The following is an 18,426-nucleotide window of genomic DNA, read 5'->3' as shown; positions in this document are numbered from 1 at the left end:
GCTGCATCAGTAGCATTACCTGAGGAAGATGCCTTGCAAGATATTGCTGAGAGCACCCAGGAAACACCCTCACCACCCATTGTTTCCGCTAGACCTGTCACTAAAATTAAGTCTCAGAAACATCCTAAAGGTGAGGTTGAGAGGATTATCCAAGAAGAAGTGCGCTACACACATAAAGACCTGCTCGAGTTCTCAAATACGTACAAGCAAAAGCCTGGAGAATACCCCTGGGAATGGTTACTAAGGGTGTGGGATACTGGGGCACGAAATGTACTATTAGACCGGTCTGAGTTTCTGAATATGGGACCCCTAAGCACAGACTCTTCTTTCAATGTGTCTGCGAGACAGGCTAAAAAAGGATCTAAGTCTTTATTTGGTTGGTTCAATGAAGCATGGACTGCCAGATGGCCTAGATTAGACCAACTTGAAGTACTGACCTACCTTGATACACTGTAGAGGAAGGCATCCAAAAGCTTAGAGAAATTGGTATGTTAGAATGGATCTATCTAGACAGATGTTGGAAATAACTGCAGTCCCTTCTGTCAAAAGGTCATATATGTATGAGTCACAGAGGTCATGTGGAGCCAGTTCAGATTTTACTAACAGGACCACCTGACAGTACAGTGGGGGGGGGGGGAGACTGGGCTGCCAGAAAACAAAGGGTGGGAGGTAGCAGTGAATCCAAAAACAGAAGAAATCTGTGTACACACACAAAGGTGAGCCACCTGAATCCCACTGAACACATCAATTCCGCACACAACTTATTGAAACGTGCCCCTGTGAGGAGTGGATCACCGCAGACAGATTGTCTCACTTGTCTTGCTCAGAGTAAGATAAAAAGGATACTTACTGTGCGTGGCAAAAATCATGTTTGAGGTCAGGGATAATATTAAATTTTAAACAAAGGGCTCGCCTAAAGCTTTGAAGTCTTGCAGTAAGCTTATGGAAATGCTTTCCGACAGAAAACAAGATTTTAGATGGACCAAGCATTTTTTGGAAGGTTGGGAAGACCTCAAAGATGAGCCAAGAGGGACACCACCACCCTCGGCAAATGAAGAAACCGGCCGAACTGCAGAAACTGGTGGACGGAGAATTTCCATTGACGGACGTGCTCCTAAAGTGGGGGCCTCATCTCCTGTGGCTCAGAGCTTCCCATGGCAAGCAAACATCCACGTGTGATGACTAGATCAGTTAGCTCACAGAGGTGCTTTTCCATCAAGTTTGAAGCCGGTGGAGGCAATTTTATGGAACAAATTGTAGGAGTGGGTTCGTCAGTATGCTCCAAAAAATCAAGGTGGCTTCCCAGGGGGATCAGCGGGGCTTGTTAGAGTCAAGGCAGAGAAGACAGCTCAGAAAGTTATGGTGACTGTTTTGGGGGATTCCAACGGCATAATCTTGATATCTTTCCTTGAAAGACAGAGGATGATCATGGGGGTGATGAAAATTGGGTTTTTTTTCATGGTTGTTTTCTTTTTTATTGAAAACTTCAGTGATGAGAATAAGGCCAAAAAAATTACACAGAGAATTTTCCCACCATGACAGTGTAGCTAACTCATCCTTCATAGGGAGCAAGTGCTGTCCTCGGAGAATTTTGTTGAAAAACTGTCCCATCCACTCTGTAGCCCTGGCCTTGCCCCTTCAGACTTCTCTTTAGTTACAAAACCTAGCACTTAGAACATGAATTGTGGAACCCTCTGTGGATACCAAAGCTGCCATTTTGCGGTAGTAGAAATCACAAACCACACAGAATTCTTTAGAGGGGTGGTCCAGTCGATGCTGACCTAGGAATAAAAACATCGCTACAGTGTTGCTCCAGCAGCCTTCCGAAGCGTGTAGATTTAGATGGGGGTATGTTGAGGAACGATAGCTTCGCCTTTTGATATTTTTGTTGAATAAAAGTTTATGATTTTGTAGGAAATACCTTTGACTTAGCCTCGTGTGTGTAGACATATGTATGTACACATCAATACCTGTATTCCTGTAGGTGTATATAGACGTGTGTGTATACATATGTAGTATGCATCATTTGTATGGCCTCTTCTGTGTTTCCTGGGTTTCCGTTGTGTCCTTTTCAAATAGTGTGCCATACTTCCATGTCATAGATGGTCCTGGTTTGGGTCTTTTTTTTTCCTTCCTCTTAATCTTTGTGGGTTCGGCCTTTTAGCATTAAATGGATCTAACCCCTTTAAGTAACCTCATTTGACTTGGCCTTTTTTTGTATTCTGGTTCTGTTATCTAACATATTCATCATTCCGCTCATATTCTTGATTGCTACGAACGTGATCACCTAGCATAAATATTCTTAAATAAATGGTAGAAATCTTGAACAGAACGGCACCCAGCTGCAGAGCTCTAATTGGGAATTAAAACCATTGTCAGTTAATAGGATTCTGAGTATCAGTCATCTTGCCTGCTCAGCCCATAACAACCGGTCCTCTGGTTCCTTGGGATCTGTAGCTGTAGGCCCCACCGTCAGAGGTCACAGAGGAGAGCTCTAAGTTCCACATCCAAGGTCAAAATGAGAAAGCTTGAACTTAAGTAAGAAACAAGTTTTCACCCGATCCCATTCCTGGACCTCTGCCACCTGGGTCAGTTCTGTGGGTCGGGATTTTCCATTTCAAAGCCCACAAGTTTTCCAAAAATTGATAAACTGCCATTTGTCATTGATTCTTCAGTTTTGCTTCACCTAGTTTGGCCCAATTACACTTGTGGCTTCGTTTCCTTGCCCCCAGCTTCATGGTGGTGGTCACAAAGACTCTCGCAGAGGGTGTTCTCTGTCCGTTACCTGGGCCTCGCTCCGCGGTCCCAGCTGCCCCACCACTTCCTAGCTCCAGCTCAATCTAGCGTTCCTCTTCAGTCGTTCATTCAAGAAGTAGTTACTGAGGGCCTTCAGATGTTCCCAGAGTTGCTCTTGGGACTGTAGACACAGAAGCCCACCATGCTGGGTGTGGCTGCTGCTTTAGGAGAGAGCATGACAGCCGCCAAGCAGGCCTGGTGTCACACTGGTTTCCAGCCCAGACTCAGCAATCCTCAAGGGAACCATGTGTTTTCTGAATTTCCCACACTGCTTCTTCAAGAGAAGAGCCTTGGTGTCTCAGTGATGAAGCGCTCGGCTGCTGTCCACAGGTCAGCAGTTCGAATCTAAAGATGTCATCTGCTCTCGTAAGGATAGCAGGCTAGGAAGCCCTTGGAGTCACGCTACTCTGTCTCACAGTCACTGTGAGCTCAAGGACGCCGAGCACAACCGACCACCAGTTGGGATGGACTCGTGGCAACTTGAGCCTTTGTTTCATTTTGGCTCTCAGGCTCTCAGGAACTTCTCTCGTCTCAGCCCTGGCTTTCTGAAGTCCGCCCTGTGATGGGTAGAGAACAGCAGTAACTCGAACGCACAGATGAGAACTTCAAGGGGCCTAACCAAACTCACTGCCATCCAGGGAAGTCTGAGGCCCAGAGGCCCTCCAGGGCGGAGTCACACTGCCCCTGCGAGGTTCAGAGGCACTAGTGGAATGTACCCTTTCTCCCATTCATTGTCAGTGATCTGTAAATATTAATGTGTGTTTCATTTTGTATACTTTCATGGAAAAAAAAACCAGTGCCAAATTCTCCAACATTCCTTCTCTTGACCTCCAGCCTGACTGGAGCCAGCACCCATTTGTAGCTTCCTGACTGGCTAAAGAGGAGCCATCTTCTTAGAGCGGTTTTCCCTTGACTGCCCTTCTCTCTCGTCTTCTGGACTACAGTGCCATATCAGTCATTCCTTCTCTTGCCCCAGTTTCCTTCACTCCACAAGGTCCTACAAATACATTTGAGCCCCTCATTTAAAAAAAAGGCTTTCTTCAGCAACCACTCCTGCTTTCTCTTTCCTCTCAAATTTCTTTGAAAAAGAAGCCATGCTTTCTATCATCTCTCCTTTAACTCATATTCACTCTCCAACCCACTGTCCTCGTTATTGTACGAAATTTGTTCTCAAACATACCCAATTGCAAAGTACCAGAAACCAAACAAGCCAGTTGCCCTCAAGTTGATTCTGACCCCTGGTGGCCCCCCTGCCAGAGGAGCCCTGCTGCATGGTTTCCATGACTATGACTTCGCGATGAAGCATTTCTCAGGGGGCTCACACTGCGACCTCTTGGTTATTAGCTGACCACCCAAAGCTCCACCCCAACCTACCGCCACAGCAGCCTCGTAGAGTGTTTCTAAGGCTCGTCCAATTTAATGGGAGCAGAGAGCCTCATCTCTCAGGCAGCAGCTGCCGGACTGACCAAACAGGGCAGTGCTTACCCAGCAGCACGACCAGGCTCCTGCGTGCCACTCAGGGACTCCGAACTGGGCCAGCTACAGTGGCCTCGTTTCAGTTCCTGTCCTGAATTTCATTTTCTTGCCTTCCTATGAACTCCTTTCTTCCAACCTTTATACCGTCTCACAAATATTTATTGGTCTCTTTTGAATCTTGAATGGGTCTATTCTGCAGGCATGATTTTTTTTTAAGCAAGCATGATTTTGAAACATCATGCATCAGTCATTTGAAAAATAGTGATTCATCACTTAGGCAGATTTTCCAAATGGTGGCACCTTTGGTTGTCCAATACAAAGCCTTATTCATTAAGATTCAATACTAATCCCATCAGAAGGTTCTAGGCTCTGTTGTCAAGATCCCACAAGTCAATACAAATTTTCCAAAATTACAATTGTCACTTCAAATCTCAAATTTTATCACTAGCAATAAATACTGAACATTGTTCTCCTTGCGGTGACAGGCTTGCTTTGTTCATCTGGAGAAAATGAGAGCCTAATATGTAGGTATGAATCAGACCTTCACCTGATAATGGTTTGGCAGGGGGTCGGGGGAAGCTAGTTCAGCTCATAATTCCAAAATTGCTCCAGTGCGTTTCTTGGAAACACCACCACATTTTGACATAAAACAGAAGTGCCTTATATGTGCTTATTTTGTCAAGCAGAATATCAAAAAGCCACATATTCAAGGATTGAGATTGAATCAAAATCCTATTTACTGTTCCATCAAACTGCTCTTTTTCTTTTGTAACTGTCAGTGTGTAGCAGTCCAGATTACAATGTGCTGCGGCCACTGTCCAGATTCGCGCTAAAATGTCAACCTTTCATCCCATCGCTTGTGCGTGACGGGTCAATGCCAACATTGTGAATGGCAAATAGTTTATTGTTTTGGTGGAAAGTCTTTGACATCCTGGACCCAGGCCTCACTCCATCTCACGGAGGGTCTTCTTGTTCACCAGCGCTCCGCTTTACCAAGTCATTTTCCAGGGACTGGAAATGGAAAGCACATGAGATGAGGCACCACCCTCACTTCTAAGGAGCATTCTGGCTGTACTTCCTCCAGGATTGACTTCTTTGTTCTGCTGGCAGTCATGGTTTTTCAAAATCCTTGATCAACACCCTAATTCAAATGCATCAATTCCTCTTGGTCTTCCTGTCATGATCCAGTTTTCATATGCAATGGAAGCAATTGGAAATCCCATGGCTTGCATGGCCTGCGTCAGATGCCCCTTAATCCTCAAAGGGACTCTGCTCTTGAACACTTTAAAGAGGTCTTGGACAGCAGATTTACCCAATGCAACCATTCCTTTGGTTTCTCAAAGTTTAGAAGGTTAGAAATCCAAATTCAAGGTCTTGACTCTAAGGCAGCTGTTCTCAACCTGTGGGTCGTGACCTCTTTGGGGGGGTGTGTCAAAGGACCCTTTCACAGGGGTCCCCAACGAAAATAATTTTATGGTTGAGGAGGTCGCCACCACATGAGGAACTGTATGAAAGGGTCGCAGCATGAGGAAGGTTGAGAACCACTGCTCTAAGAGAAAGCTCTCTTTCTCTGTGTTTGACTCCAGGAGGTCACTGTTTCTTCAGCTTTGTTTTTCTGGTTCATTGGAGATTTCTTTAGAATTTACCATTTATCCTACTCCATCTCTCCTTTTGTTTGCTTGTTTCATCCCCTTTATATCTCAGAAGAAATTGACTCCAGATAGACTCTACACTAATCTTGCCTCATTAACGTAATCAAAACAAACAAAAAAACCCAAACCATTCCCAAATTAAATGATAACCGTAAGCACAAAAGCTAAGGTTTACCACACATAATTTGGGGGGGGGGGGGGGAATACAATACAATCTATAAAACTAAGGAACAAGGAAACATGAATTCAGTTTCCATCTCAGATTTAATCATCACCAAATGAATGGATGACAATCATTTATTCTTCGGCTTCTATCTACACCCACTAGGTCACTTCACTACAAAGAGGTTTATTGAGATTTTCTGGATGGCAGGGAGCTCTGTAAAGCTGAGAACTCTGCGGGGAAGGGGGTGGGCACAAAGGAGTTCTATCAGAAAGGTACTATCCTGTCACTAGCAATGTCTGTCATGCCTTGTAAGAAGCTGCTGAGCCCCAGTTACGTGCTGGTGTTACCTGTGGCTGAAATTATGATTTTGTAGACAAAGGTTAATGCCTTATAATTTTGTGACGGGAAGGTAAGACGGTCCTCATGCTGGAGGCTCAGCCTGGAAGACTATGGTATGAAGAGGCCTTGCAGAGAACTTATGCAAAAAATCAGCCTCATCTTAACATAAGAAAACAGGATACTCCAGTCGTTCTGGAAATTCCTCCCAGCAGACCGAGAGCTTCTCAAACCTTGAGTTATAGTAGAGCCTCAGGAAAGAAAAGCAAACACCTGCTATCCCCAAACACCTACTGCCATCAAGTCGATTCTGACTCATAGTGACCTGGCCTCCAGGACGGAGCAGAACTGCTCCCGAGGGCTGCCAAGGCTGTAACTCTTTATGGAAGCAGACAGCATCTGTGGATTTGAACTACCTACCTTACAGTGAGCATCGAAGGGTCTATCATTAAGAGAAAGCAGGGATAACAGCAAGAGTTGTGGAAGTTGAAAAAGAGGAGAGATTTTAAGTATGTTGAATCTCAAGCCCCCAAAGTCTGTAGCACAGTTGCTAAAGTACATCTTTTGAAGGGAGTTTCAAAAGTTTCTGGGGACATTCTATTATTTTTTAATTCTATTTTCCTTTTTGAAAATGTTCTAGTGTATATATATATATATATATCCAAAATGAAAGAGCTGATGTAAATTAATTCTTTGAAACAAAGGAACATTTTGAGGAGTAAATGTGCTGATAGTTTGGTGAAATTTCCAAGGAAAACTCACACAATGTCAACAGTGTGCTTCTTTGGGAGGGTGGTTGGGATTACAGTCCACGTATTTACACTTAGCGTAAAAGCAATTCTTGCTGTGGAGCAGGGGCAGAAACATGGGCTAGGCCGACTCAGAACCGCCAAGGATCAGGAGGCCTTCTAAATACACTTAGCTTCCCTAGGTGGCAGGACCTCCTGCAATCACATAATTTCCTTGCCTTGATACATTGGTGTGAATCTTGGACATATAGGATTGACTTTATTGTGCTCCTCTTCTTCCCTGAGATTAACTGTGGGGTGATGAGTTGGGGGTTCCCAGCTCATTTGCATGGTTCAGTACTGCCCGGCCATTTTGGAAAAGCAAAAGTGCCTTGGTTACTTGGGAATTCCTAGGGCTGTTTTCAGAAACCAAAGACAAAATGAACTTGGTGTCCCACACACATTCTCATAGTTGAGCCCTATGAGCTGGGTCTCCAAAGTGCCTCTCAATTGATCTTTTCTCTCCCGTTTCCACTACCCCTTTCTGACCACAGGTCACAATTACTAACCCAAATGCAAGTTACTGTGGCATATCACAGCAGCTTCCCAATTGACGTGACTCCACATCGTTCTCCTTTATTCCACAGTCTACCAGTAAAGAACCTGAATTCAAACAGATGTCCTGGTAACTCGAGCTCCGTGGCTCCCAGCTGCCTAGAAAAGTCCAAGGTCCCCAACAATATGAACCCATCCTACCTTTCTGACCTTTATATAGCCCAGCTTGTTCAATAATTCACATTCAACCATTTAACAATGGAATGTCTGCCTTGAGTCCTGCATGGTTAGGGAATGCGGGGAGCTCTTCTCTCATCCAGTGAACATCCATCAAAGGGATGAGCGAAATGGAAGAAGTAGCCAGTGAGGAAAAGGAAAACCAGGACACTGTGATGCCCGGGATGGCACAAGAGAAAGTGCTTCAAGACGGGAGCGATTAACTATGTCACATGCTTCTCAGAGAACAAGTAAAATGACTACAAATTGACCCCTGGGCCTTGAACACTGCGGGTCCTTGATGGGCTTAGTTAATAATTCTGATGGAGTGAAGGGAAGGGAAGCTTAACTGCCTAGATAGGGTCAAGATTTGTGTTCTAAGGTGGGGCATCAAATAATTTAGAGGGGAAGTCAATTCCAGGGAAGGTTTTGTACAGATGAGTGAGAGGTGATCCAAATGAAAAGGTTAGTATTAGCAAGGAAGGCTCATTTATTTTCACCAGAGGAAAGGCCGAGAGAATAGAAATGGAAACGGTTGATAGGTTTAGTGGTGGGAAATGAGGCTGTTCTCTTCTGATGACTTCTATTTTTTCAATGAATAAGTCATCGACTGTGAGTGATGAGGAAGGAGAGAGCCTCTTGAGGTTTGAGAATAGACTAGAAGGTGAGCAGTTGGCACTTTGGAGGACAAAAGAGTGACTTGACCAAGGAAATGTAATTACACTGCAGAGCCCTTGAGCTTTCTGGTTTCAAAGTCAAAGTACAACTTGCAATACATTTCCTTTTCCAGTCTCTGAAATGATCAATTCCTATGGTTCTAGATCCTGCCAAGACATTCATTTATGTGGTATGAGCATCCTATCTCTAATTAAAACTGTCATATTTGGGGAATATACGTCATATTGGGGGAATATATTCTTGGCTCTTAAATGTTAGCTATTATTTTTACAGAAAAGGAATACAAATGTTTAAGCTACTTGGCTGCTAACCAAATGGTTGAAGGTTCAAGTCTACCTAGAAGTACCTGAAAACCAGGACATCGTTCTCTTTTGACCTGGCGGCTATTCCCTGGGAAATTGGCACTGTCTTGCCGGCATTGTCTTGTCTTGTCTGTCATTTTTTACTAATAATCTTATTTTATTTTTCTTCCTTCTCCCTTCCCCTCCGTTCTCCTCCTGGATCCTCCATAACCATCATGATTTGCTTCTTTTGAAGTGAAACTATTTTTCCTGATTTTTCTTTTCTTTTATAATAGTGGTCTCACACAGTATGTCTTTATGGGATTGACTAACTTCACATAGCACTCTATCTTCCAAATCCATCCTCTTCATTAAGTGTATGACAGTTTCATCATTCTTTAGGGATGCAAGTAGTCCATTATATGAACCAAAAATTTCCACATTATTTCACAATGGCAGAAAGATGGAGACAACCAAAATGTCCATTGGCAGAGGGCTGGATAAACTTTAGAACACTCTTCTAATACACATGGAGTCTGAGACAATTGGGATCATTATGCATTGGAATTGATATCTGTTTTTTTCTTGTTAGAGTGCTTCAATTAGTTAGCTCTTCAATTAAAGTGCTGACATACAGTCTCCTTTCTCTCAAGGAGACTACACTTAGAATCAACTCTTATTATCAATATACAAAATAGCCAGATTCGGAAGAGGTGCTAAGGGAGGAAGGCTTCTATGTGAATGGAGTCAGGGGCCATGGAGCAGAGACCCACGTTGCTGTGGGAGTTGAGCCCTACTCAGAGCACCCCTATTGGTTTGCAAAGCTTTCAATCTTGGGAAGCCATCAGTCACATCTCCGCACGCCCACAACAGCCGGTGGGTTCGCTTAGCAGTCGAGCGCTTTAACCACCGCACCACCAGCGCTCCTTCGGGGCAAAGACGAAAAACAAACTCACTGCCAGAGTTGATTCCGACTCAAATGACCCCACAGAGCAGGGTAAACTGCCCTTCTGGGTGGCTGAGACTGTCAACTCCTGGAATAGAAAGCTTCTTCACCCCCCCTTACCCCCCGCCACTGAGCATCTAGTGGTTTCAAATCGCCCAACTCGTGACCACTGGCCAAAAAGGCTCCTTGGAGCAAAGGCAGGGGATGGGAAAAGGCAGGCCAAGAGGGGCGACAGGCATGGCAGTTCAAATCATCTCAGCCAACCTTAGCCCCTTTTCTAATCGTGTCAAGTGTACGTCAGCCCTGTCCACTGCGAACCCCCCGCGTCCCCTCGCTCCGTCCGCCTGGCGGGCCCGAGAGTGGAGCCTCGGCCGGCTGGGGGACGAGCCCTCCCAGGAGAAGCCCCGGCAGCCTCGCTCCAGGCCAGCCCCGGGGCGGCGCGCGCAGCGCCTGACGTAGCCGGGAGTGCCGCGCGCACAGCCCGGAAGTCTCCATTTATGGGCCCCGCCGTCGCCTAAATTCGCGAACGAGGCGCTCTCCTTCCATTCCTCACTTCCGCTTCCTTCCAGTCAGGAGCTGGGACCTCCCCCATTCCTTCGCCCCGGCGGCAGCGGTTCGCGATGTTCGGCCTCAAGAGAAACGCGGTCATCGGACTGAACCTGTACTGTGGGGGCGCCGGGCTGGCGGCCGGCACCGGCGGGGGCGCCACCCCGCCGGGAGGGCGCCTCTCGACTCCCGGCAAGGAGGCCGCGGCCCGGCGAGAGGCGGGGGGAGGGGAGGCCGGGGCGGTCAGTGGCGGAAGCGCCGGCGCGAGCCCCCCGGCCGCTCTGGCGCCGGCCGCCCTGAGGGTCGCGCGGCCGGCGCCCATTGGCGCTGAGGGCCCTGACGTCACCGCGACCCTCGCGAGGCCGACGTTCTTTGCGCCCACCCTCTGCGCGTCGCGCGAGGAGATGGAAGCCGCCGCCGCGGACGCCATCATGTCCCCTGAAGAGGAGCTGGACGGGTACGAGCCGGAGCCGCTGGGGAAGCGGCCGGCGGTCCTCCCTCTGCTCGGGCGGGTCGGGGAGGCCAGTGTTAATGGCCCCGGGACGGACGGGTCTCTGCCTTCGACGCCGCCCCCAGCGGAGGAGGAGGACGAGTTGTACCGACAGTCGTTGGAAATTATCTCTCGGTACCTCCGGGAGCAGGCCACCGGCGCCAAGGATGCGAAGCCCATGGGCGGGACTGGGTCCGCCAGCAGGAAGGCGTTAGAGACCCTCCGGAGGGTCGGGGGCGGTGTGCAGCGCAATCACGAGACGGCCTTCCAAGGTAAGAGGCCCAGGCACCCTGTCCCGCTGCCTACCCGGCGGCAGCACCTCGGCTCCGGCCGCCGAGGGGGAGGGGGAGGGTGGAAAGCGCGTCGAGTCTTGGAGAAGGATCACTGGCCCTGTTTGTCGAGACCAGCATATTCTGACCATGAGTCATTGTTTCCGCCCATCTTTATTCCTTGGGAAACGGCAATTCAGTTCAAAGCCCGGAAAGGGTGGGGTGTAAATCTTCAAGTGGGGTCGGCCTGTGCTCCATTGAGCCCGAATTTAGCAGTTTCCCCCTCGGTGGGTGGGCTGGAACCCTCGCGCCCGAGTGGAGACAAAAGAGGCCGTGAGAAAGCTGCGTGCTTTTCTTCCTCCCAGGCATGCTGCGGAAGCTGGACATCAAAACCGAAGCTGATGTCAAATCTTTGTCCCGAGTGATGGTCCACGTTTTCAGTGACGGAATAACAAACTGGGGGAGAATTGTGACTCTCATATCTTTTGGTGCCTTTGTGGCCAAACACTTGAAGAGCATAAATCAAGAAAGCTGCATTGAACCCTTAGCAGAAAGTATCACAGATGTTCTGGTTCGGACAAAACGGGACTGGTTGGTCAAACAAAGAGGTTGGGTAAGTTTGGCTTAAGGTAGAGTGGTCGATGCTCAGAGTGGAATGGAATGGAGAGTCTTAACAGATCAGGGGGGTGATAGGTTTTTTATAGCACAACTCCTATTTTCAGCGTCTCCGAGTGTTTGGTCTCACCTCTCCCAGAGTTGTCTGATGCTGGCTTAGGCAGTGGTACGAAGGTGTGGATGGTTGCAACAAAACCCCGGCTGTATTGCTGGTTGTTGAGTCTCTGGCCATTACGGTGTAGTTTAACTGGCTACTCTGCCCCGGTGTATTCAAACCCACGAAGAGATAAAGGAGTCAAATGTGGGATGACGGTAAAACTTGTTGCTGAGCAGCCTGGTGATTTTGATTGACAGGGTGGGACCCAGGAATCTGCACTTTAAACTTTAGATACACCCAGTTGATTCTCATGCAGGAAGTACTTAACCACATTGAGAAACACTGCCTCTGGTTAAGCTATTGGATGATCAGAGTTTGAAAGTACTATCGAACACATTTTAATCTCAATAACAGCACTTAAAAGTCCTTTGTTAGGTCATCTCTATTATTGATCAAGGTTGATCAAAAGTGCTTGCCAGCTGACTCAAAGTCAGTGTTTTAAGGCCACCAGCTACTTCAAGAGAAAAAAATTCTCAGTCTCAGAAACCATCTGGGCCAGGTTTTTTTTAAGAAGGGGTCTTCAAGGTTGCTTTGAATCACAATGGACTCAGTGGCAATTGGTTTGATTGGAATGTGACAGTTTCTCCTGTAAAATCAAGGGGGGGGGTTGTTTTGATTAAGTTTTAACTTTGGTGGGTGGCCAATTTAGGTGGTAATTAGCTGAAGGAAATGCCTTGGATAGCCCCAGGCTGAATACGGATTATTGGTTTCACTTTGAAGGAAAGCACAGCCATTTAACTCCTCTTTTCTCTATAGTAAATAGCGTTTCTAAGCCAGGGGAAACCCGTACTTGAAACATGTGTTTTCTTTCTTGTTTTCTAGGATGGGTTTGTGGAGTTCTTCCATGTAGAGGACCTAGAAGTTGGCATCAGAAATGTGCTGCTGGCTTTTGCAGGTGTTGCTGGAGTGGGAGCTGGTTTGGCATATCTAATTAGATAGCCTTGTGCAATAGTGGACTTTTAACCGTCTCCAGTCAAGCTGTACAGCAAGCCACGCAGGTTGTACCCTCCAAGAGACCTGACAACAACACTTGGCAAGAGACTTGTGCTCACAGAAATAAGTACATAGGAAAAGCCAAACCTTCTTCCTTGGAGAGACACTGAAGGAGCAAAAAGTTCAGTCTCAACGCAGCAAACTTTGGGGGGCCATGAGGGCTGCGTGTAGGTTGACATGGCTTAATTTCCTTGTCTGGAAGAGTGGCCCTAGCCAAGCTAGTCATACATAGAATTCATTAAAACATAGCCACCGAATTCATTAACTTGCTATAGTCAAGAGTCATTAACGATGCTGTGGCCTGTGTAAATGACTTTAAGCTATAAGTAGTAAGAGTTATGACTAGTAGCCTCAGTACTCTATGCGCATATGGAGGGAAACTCCTCTCCAACGAGCTTTCCCAGGTGTGTATCTTCATGGTAGATTTTTCCCCCCTACCTGTTTTACTTTGGCTTGGCTTTGATTTGAGTTCATTAGCCTAGTTATGGCCCCAAATACTTTGACCGTATATACTCGAGTATAAGCCGACCGGAGTATCCTCCGGGACACCTAATTTTACCACAAAAACTTCATTTAAGATGTGCTGAAACACTCAGCTTATACACAAGTATATACGGTAACCACCATTTTTGTGATGAAAAAAGGGAGGGGGACCCTGTAAATGTATTTATCTGTAAAAATGATATGTATATTTTTACAGAAAATGTATTTCTTTCAAACAAAACAAAAGAGTCTTGAATTTATATTAGGTTCCTCCCCCGCCGTCGCCCCCCAACCCTCATTTGAAGTTTTCAGCTTCTGTAATTAGGGATTATTTCTTAGTTCTGCTATTTTAACTCTGGCCTGGTCAATTCTAGAATGATTGTCGGTTGCATACAACATGGTGGGACAGTTCTGATTCATGACTGTGCAGGCTTTAATTTCCCTATCTGGTTTTGGGTAAGTATTCCTTAGTTGGTAGGTTTTCTTTGTTTTGTTTGATTTGTTTTGGTTTAGAGCAAATCTGGGATTGAGAAGTTGAAGAGTAGAAATGGACTCACTTCATTGCATGGGTAGCTTTTCAATAAGGGAGTCAAAAGGTGGAGTCCAAGGGCTCTTGTGGGGAGAGTGAGGCACAGGATGGGCTCCGGTGGGGCAGCTAGTCATGTGTGTTCCTTCTGTTTGACCTCATTTAAACAAAGTTTTTGAGCTTTTTCTTACAGCTTCTGCTAAAAGATGTTCAGCTGTTCCACATAGGACTTGACAGCAGGAGGTGTATAAAAAGAGATCCCATTGGGTGGATGAGAGAAATTTGAACTCTTGCTTGTTTAATAAACTGCAAATTGATGGCTTGAAAAACCAGGCTAGAGTCTAACCATGGTGCTATGATCAGGCTTGCTTGTTAAACAAAGGCCTAGGCCTGGTTTGTCAATAAAACTAATTAACTTTCTATTAATGATTCCCAAATTTTGTTTGAATCATTCACATGGACATTTCTTTGAGGTTCAGACTTGATGTTCTATAGAACTTGCCCTATATCCTATCAGTTCTTAACATCTGTGCTGTCACAGGATCTTTTTAGTTCTGGCATTATGAACCCTTACTAGAAATCGCAGTTTGATTCCTACCACCCCACACCAGGAGTCCACAGACCTGTGTGGTTGACAAATTTTTGTTGAGGTCTTACCTAGTACCCTGGATCAATGGATGCTATGATCGCAGGCAGGAGTTGGGTAGCCCCTTCTCCTTTATCTTGGAGGTGGGGGGGGTTAAAACTCCCCTTCCCCAGGAGGGGACACTTTTGCATTTCAATATACCCACTTAATTTAATTGAAATTAAAGGGGTGGGCACTGATAAAAAAGTTACTGGTAAAGTGAAGTATACTTTTGTCATTGAACTTGTGTCATTTATAAGCTTCAGCCTATAGACCCAGATAAAAATCGACATGAGTAAAGTGACTGGGAATGTAATGGGGAAGAATTGCCCTGCCTGCCCATCTGTGAGCCATAAGGTCACCCTGTGAAAGCTTTTTTTACCTACGTATTTATCACTCTTGATCATAAACCACTTATTTATATCATGTCTGTAAAGGACCTCGAAGCACTTTATATCGTTTTTTAATCTTAAGATCTGAGTAAGGTGACTGGCTAAAAGGATGGTCTCCCCATACCCAGTTGTGAAAGTAAGTGTGTAGGTGTAAATTGGTGGAGTGTAGGGGATGGGGGGCTTCCCAATTCACTAGATGTGACTGGAAAAATGTAGGTGAGAATCTTGGCTGATATTTTGGGTTGGGACAATGAGGGCTAAGGGAGGTCAAGCGCTTTGGGAAAGGGGAGTTGGTGGTGTTGGGGTGAGGCACTAGGTCTAAGTTCATAGTTAGCTAGCTACATAGTCCAGGCAAATCCTCCTGAGTGGAACGGGAGGGGCTGCTTCGAAAGATGAGTCTCCCTTCGATTTCTGTTTGTCTATGCTTCTCTCAGGGAAAAACATTAGTCCTAGTGTCATTCATGTTCATTCTTTAGGGAGTGAAGAACACCTTAGGTCCTGGTTAACAGGTAAGGAGTGTTTGACAGCTGTGCCGTGAGGGGTTAGGACCAACTAAAGAGTCACGTAGGTTGTAGTGTGTTCCCCTAACTTCCTGTTTTGTTTTTTTCCTGAGAAGAGAATAATAAATCTTTTATTCAAATGCAAGGTGTGGTATGGGTCTTTTCTAATTGGTCTTTTTCTAAATGATGCCTGGCCTGCTGCCTTCCTCTTAAACAAGTCTAAGACTTTTAGGGGAAGTCACTGAAAATATCAGTGAAGGTCAAGCCTGGAGCCTAGCAAGGGACAGTCCCCTTTCTTTTTAGCAGGCAACCTTTCCTTAGAACCTTTGGGTTTTCCAGTCACTCCATCTAGAGCAGTGGTTCTCAACCTGTGGGTTGTGACCCCTTTGGGGGGTGGGGTCAAACAACCCTTTCACAGGGCTCACCCGATTCATAACAGCAAAATTACAGTGATGAAGTAGCGACAAAAATAATTTTATGGTTGGGGGTCACCACAACATGAGGCACTGTATGAAAGTGTCTCAGCATTAAGCGGGTTGAGAGCCACTGCTCTAGAGTGACTCCCAGCATTGGCGTTCCTGCCCCGGGTTTTCTTTTACACCAAATATTAGTAGTTTGGAGGGAAAGGGTGTTGTGGCTACAGCATTGTTCAGTTTTGGGTACTAGTGTGTCAGTGGTTTTATCTTGCCGGTATACTTGGCCACCTTGAAAGCGGGCAGAATCACCACGGAAATGTGCAAATGTGAGGTTTGCATACTGGCTATGAGCCCTGAGCACCAAATGCTAATTGTGCAAACAGGTTTCTGTACCTTCCCCCACCCAGTTTGTGAGTGTGGTTAAGTGCATTCTACTATAGACACCCTCTTGTAGCCTACTAAGACCATTTTTGTCCTTCTCACAAGTGTTAAGTACATTTCCAAGCAGAAGCAAGGTGGTTTTGAGAGGGGTGGGGTGGAGGTAGGGGTTGCTGGGGAAGTGTACGCAGAAAACACGCCCCATGGGTTGGCCTAGGCTAGTTATGCAAACAGTGGCTTTCATGGATGTGTTGTGAAGCCATTTCTGGGGCAGGGTTGTAGTGTTTAATGCTTTAAAAACTTGGCTAGAATGGTCAATAGGTACCACTCACTAAAGAAGTTGCCATATGAACACAGCCTCCGTTTACACAAGCAGACGTTTTCAGTTCCTGTTTGTGACAGCTGGAGGGCTTTAGCAAGGGGGGAAAAAAGTGAAGTAACCTTGTACAACTGGTGTACCAGGAATCAGCCAGATGTCCCATGTTCATTCATTCCTCAAGATGGTCAGCTGAGTTTCTCTATTTACCTAGTTCCATTTGTCAGTGATTGCAGAACACTGGCTTCTTTGAACTCTCCCACACTTGAAACGCTTTTGCAGTTTTAGATGGGAGACTTCTGTCCTTCCTTGCTTCAATGTTGTTAGCACTGTTACCTTGGTTATGTGAAGCATGTAGGGGGTTGGGTATTGGAAGCAGATGTGACACATTTGAGAATTTTTTGAGTTCTCACTGATTATCACTGATAATCTTTTGAGTTCTCAAAATATAGCCTTTCGTTCTCTTCCTGTTCTAGACTACCTGACCAAGGTAAAACTGCTGAGACCAAGAATCTTATTCTGGATTTTATTCTTTTCAAAGCATTTCCACAGCTTGTTTTTGCTCTTTTTGTGTGCATTTTGCCTTCTCATCCCACTTTCAAGGCTGACCGATGTCTTCAAACTTAACTTTATTATTGTCTGGCAGCAGACTGCTTATTGTGCACTATTGATTGCTGGGTTTTTAAAAAAAAACATTTTATTGAGGGTTCATACAGCTCATCACCATCCATCCATTGTGTCAAGTACATTTGTACATTTGTTGCCATCATCACCTTCAAAATATTCTCCCTTACATTTTCCCCACCCTCCCTCATAGCCCTTGATAAGTTATTTTTGCATGTCCAATACTGATTTCACTCACTTTTCCACCGTTCACCCCCTGGGAGAGGGCTATATGTAGGTCATTGTGATGGTTTCCACCTACCCTCCTGGAATTGCCACTCCCACCACTGGTCTTGAGGTGTATTTGACCTGGATTCCTGTGTTTCCAGCTCTTATCTGTACCCATGTACATGCTCTGGTCTAGCTGGATTTGTAAGGTAGAATTGGGGTCATAATAGTGGTGGGGAGGATGCATTACAGAACTAAAGCAAACTTACATGTTTCATCGTTGCTGTGCTGCACCCTGACTGGCTCGTTTCTTCCCTTGTGACCCTTCTGTAAGGGGATGTCTAGTTGTCTACAGATGGGCTTTGGGTCTCCACTCTGCACTCCCCCTCATTCATATTGATGCTGGGTTTTTTGAAAAGAATAATAGTTTTTCTCCTGGAGGAACTCCTGCCAACATCTAGGGGACAGTGGTAAAGAAACATGACAACTAAATGCACTGTGATTTTCTTTGCCTAATAATGATTGGATTCAGGATGAAGAAATATAGGAGATGTGAGAGGGATAATTGCAAAATTTTGAATATGAGCTATCAGATGGGTTGAGTGTGTGCACAATGAGTCTAGAGTGCAAGTACAAATGTGGGAAACCATTTCAAGCTCAGATAAGGAATGAAAGACATGGGCAAAACCAGTGTACAGTACACAAAGGGCTGCAAGGCAGGCCTGAGAAACGGTTGAGGTGACCCCTTGTGGAAGTACAGGGTGGGCAGCATCACATGACACACTTGAGGGTGTACCTAAAGAGGTGAATAAGAAATGTTGGTAATGTAGTAGAAGAAAAGGGTCTCGGTGTATGTGACAAGAGGTTGGGCGGTTATGTTTACTTAGAAAATTAGTAAGCTCTTTTTGTCACGTCAACGTGACCCAGAACAGTAGCCCTTTGAGTATTTCTAAGATAATGCCCCAGGATTAACTTGCATCTCACTAGCCATCTTGTCCTTCCCCCACCCAAGAAGGAACTCATTTTTTTTTAAACAGGCCTGTCCTTTGCTTTCTGCAA

The 18,426-nt window shown here is 45.8% G+C and overlaps 1 protein-coding gene across 1 annotated transcript; it reads left to right on the top strand.

The window, feature by feature from the left end:
• The first annotated feature begins 10,377 nt into the window (after positions 1–10,377).
• Positions 10,378–15,571, top strand: MCL1 (MCL1 apoptosis regulator, BCL2 family member). Its single transcript, XM_075561349.1, has 3 exons — positions 10,378–11,138; positions 11,501–11,748; positions 12,730–15,571. Exons 1-3 carry the CDS (start codon positions 10,451–10,453, stop codon positions 12,844–12,846), a joined length of 1,053 nt encoding a protein of 350 aa, XP_075417464.1. The 5' UTR covers positions 10,378–10,450; the 3' UTR covers positions 12,847–15,571.
• The last annotated feature ends 2,855 nt before the right edge of the window (positions 15,572–18,426 follow it).

The sequence above is a fragment of the Tenrec ecaudatus genome, chromosome 1 (assembly GCF_050624435.1).
Source record: "Tenrec ecaudatus isolate mTenEca1 chromosome 1, mTenEca1.hap1, whole genome shotgun sequence".
Lineage (NCBI taxonomy): Eukaryota > Metazoa > Chordata > Mammalia > Afrosoricida > Tenrecidae > Tenrec > Tenrec ecaudatus.
This window is presented reverse-complemented; position numbering and strand designations above follow the sequence as displayed.

What these genes read in the sequence shown, in the direction of transcription:
- MCL1 (XM_075561349.1), top strand. Translation starts at nt 10,451, where the DNA reads ATGTTCGGCCTCAAGAGAAACGCGGTCATCGGACTGAACCTGTACTGT. An exon ending in TCACGAGACGGCCTTCCAAG is followed by an intron (nt 11,139 to 11,500) that starts GTAAGAGGCCCA and finishes TCTTCCTCCCAG; the next exon opens with GCATGCTGCGGAAGCTGGAC. An exon ending in TGGTCAAACAAAGAGGTTGG is followed by an intron (nt 11,749 to 12,729) that starts GTAAGTTTGGCT and finishes CTTGTTTTCTAG; the next exon opens with GATGGGTTTGTGGAGTTCTT.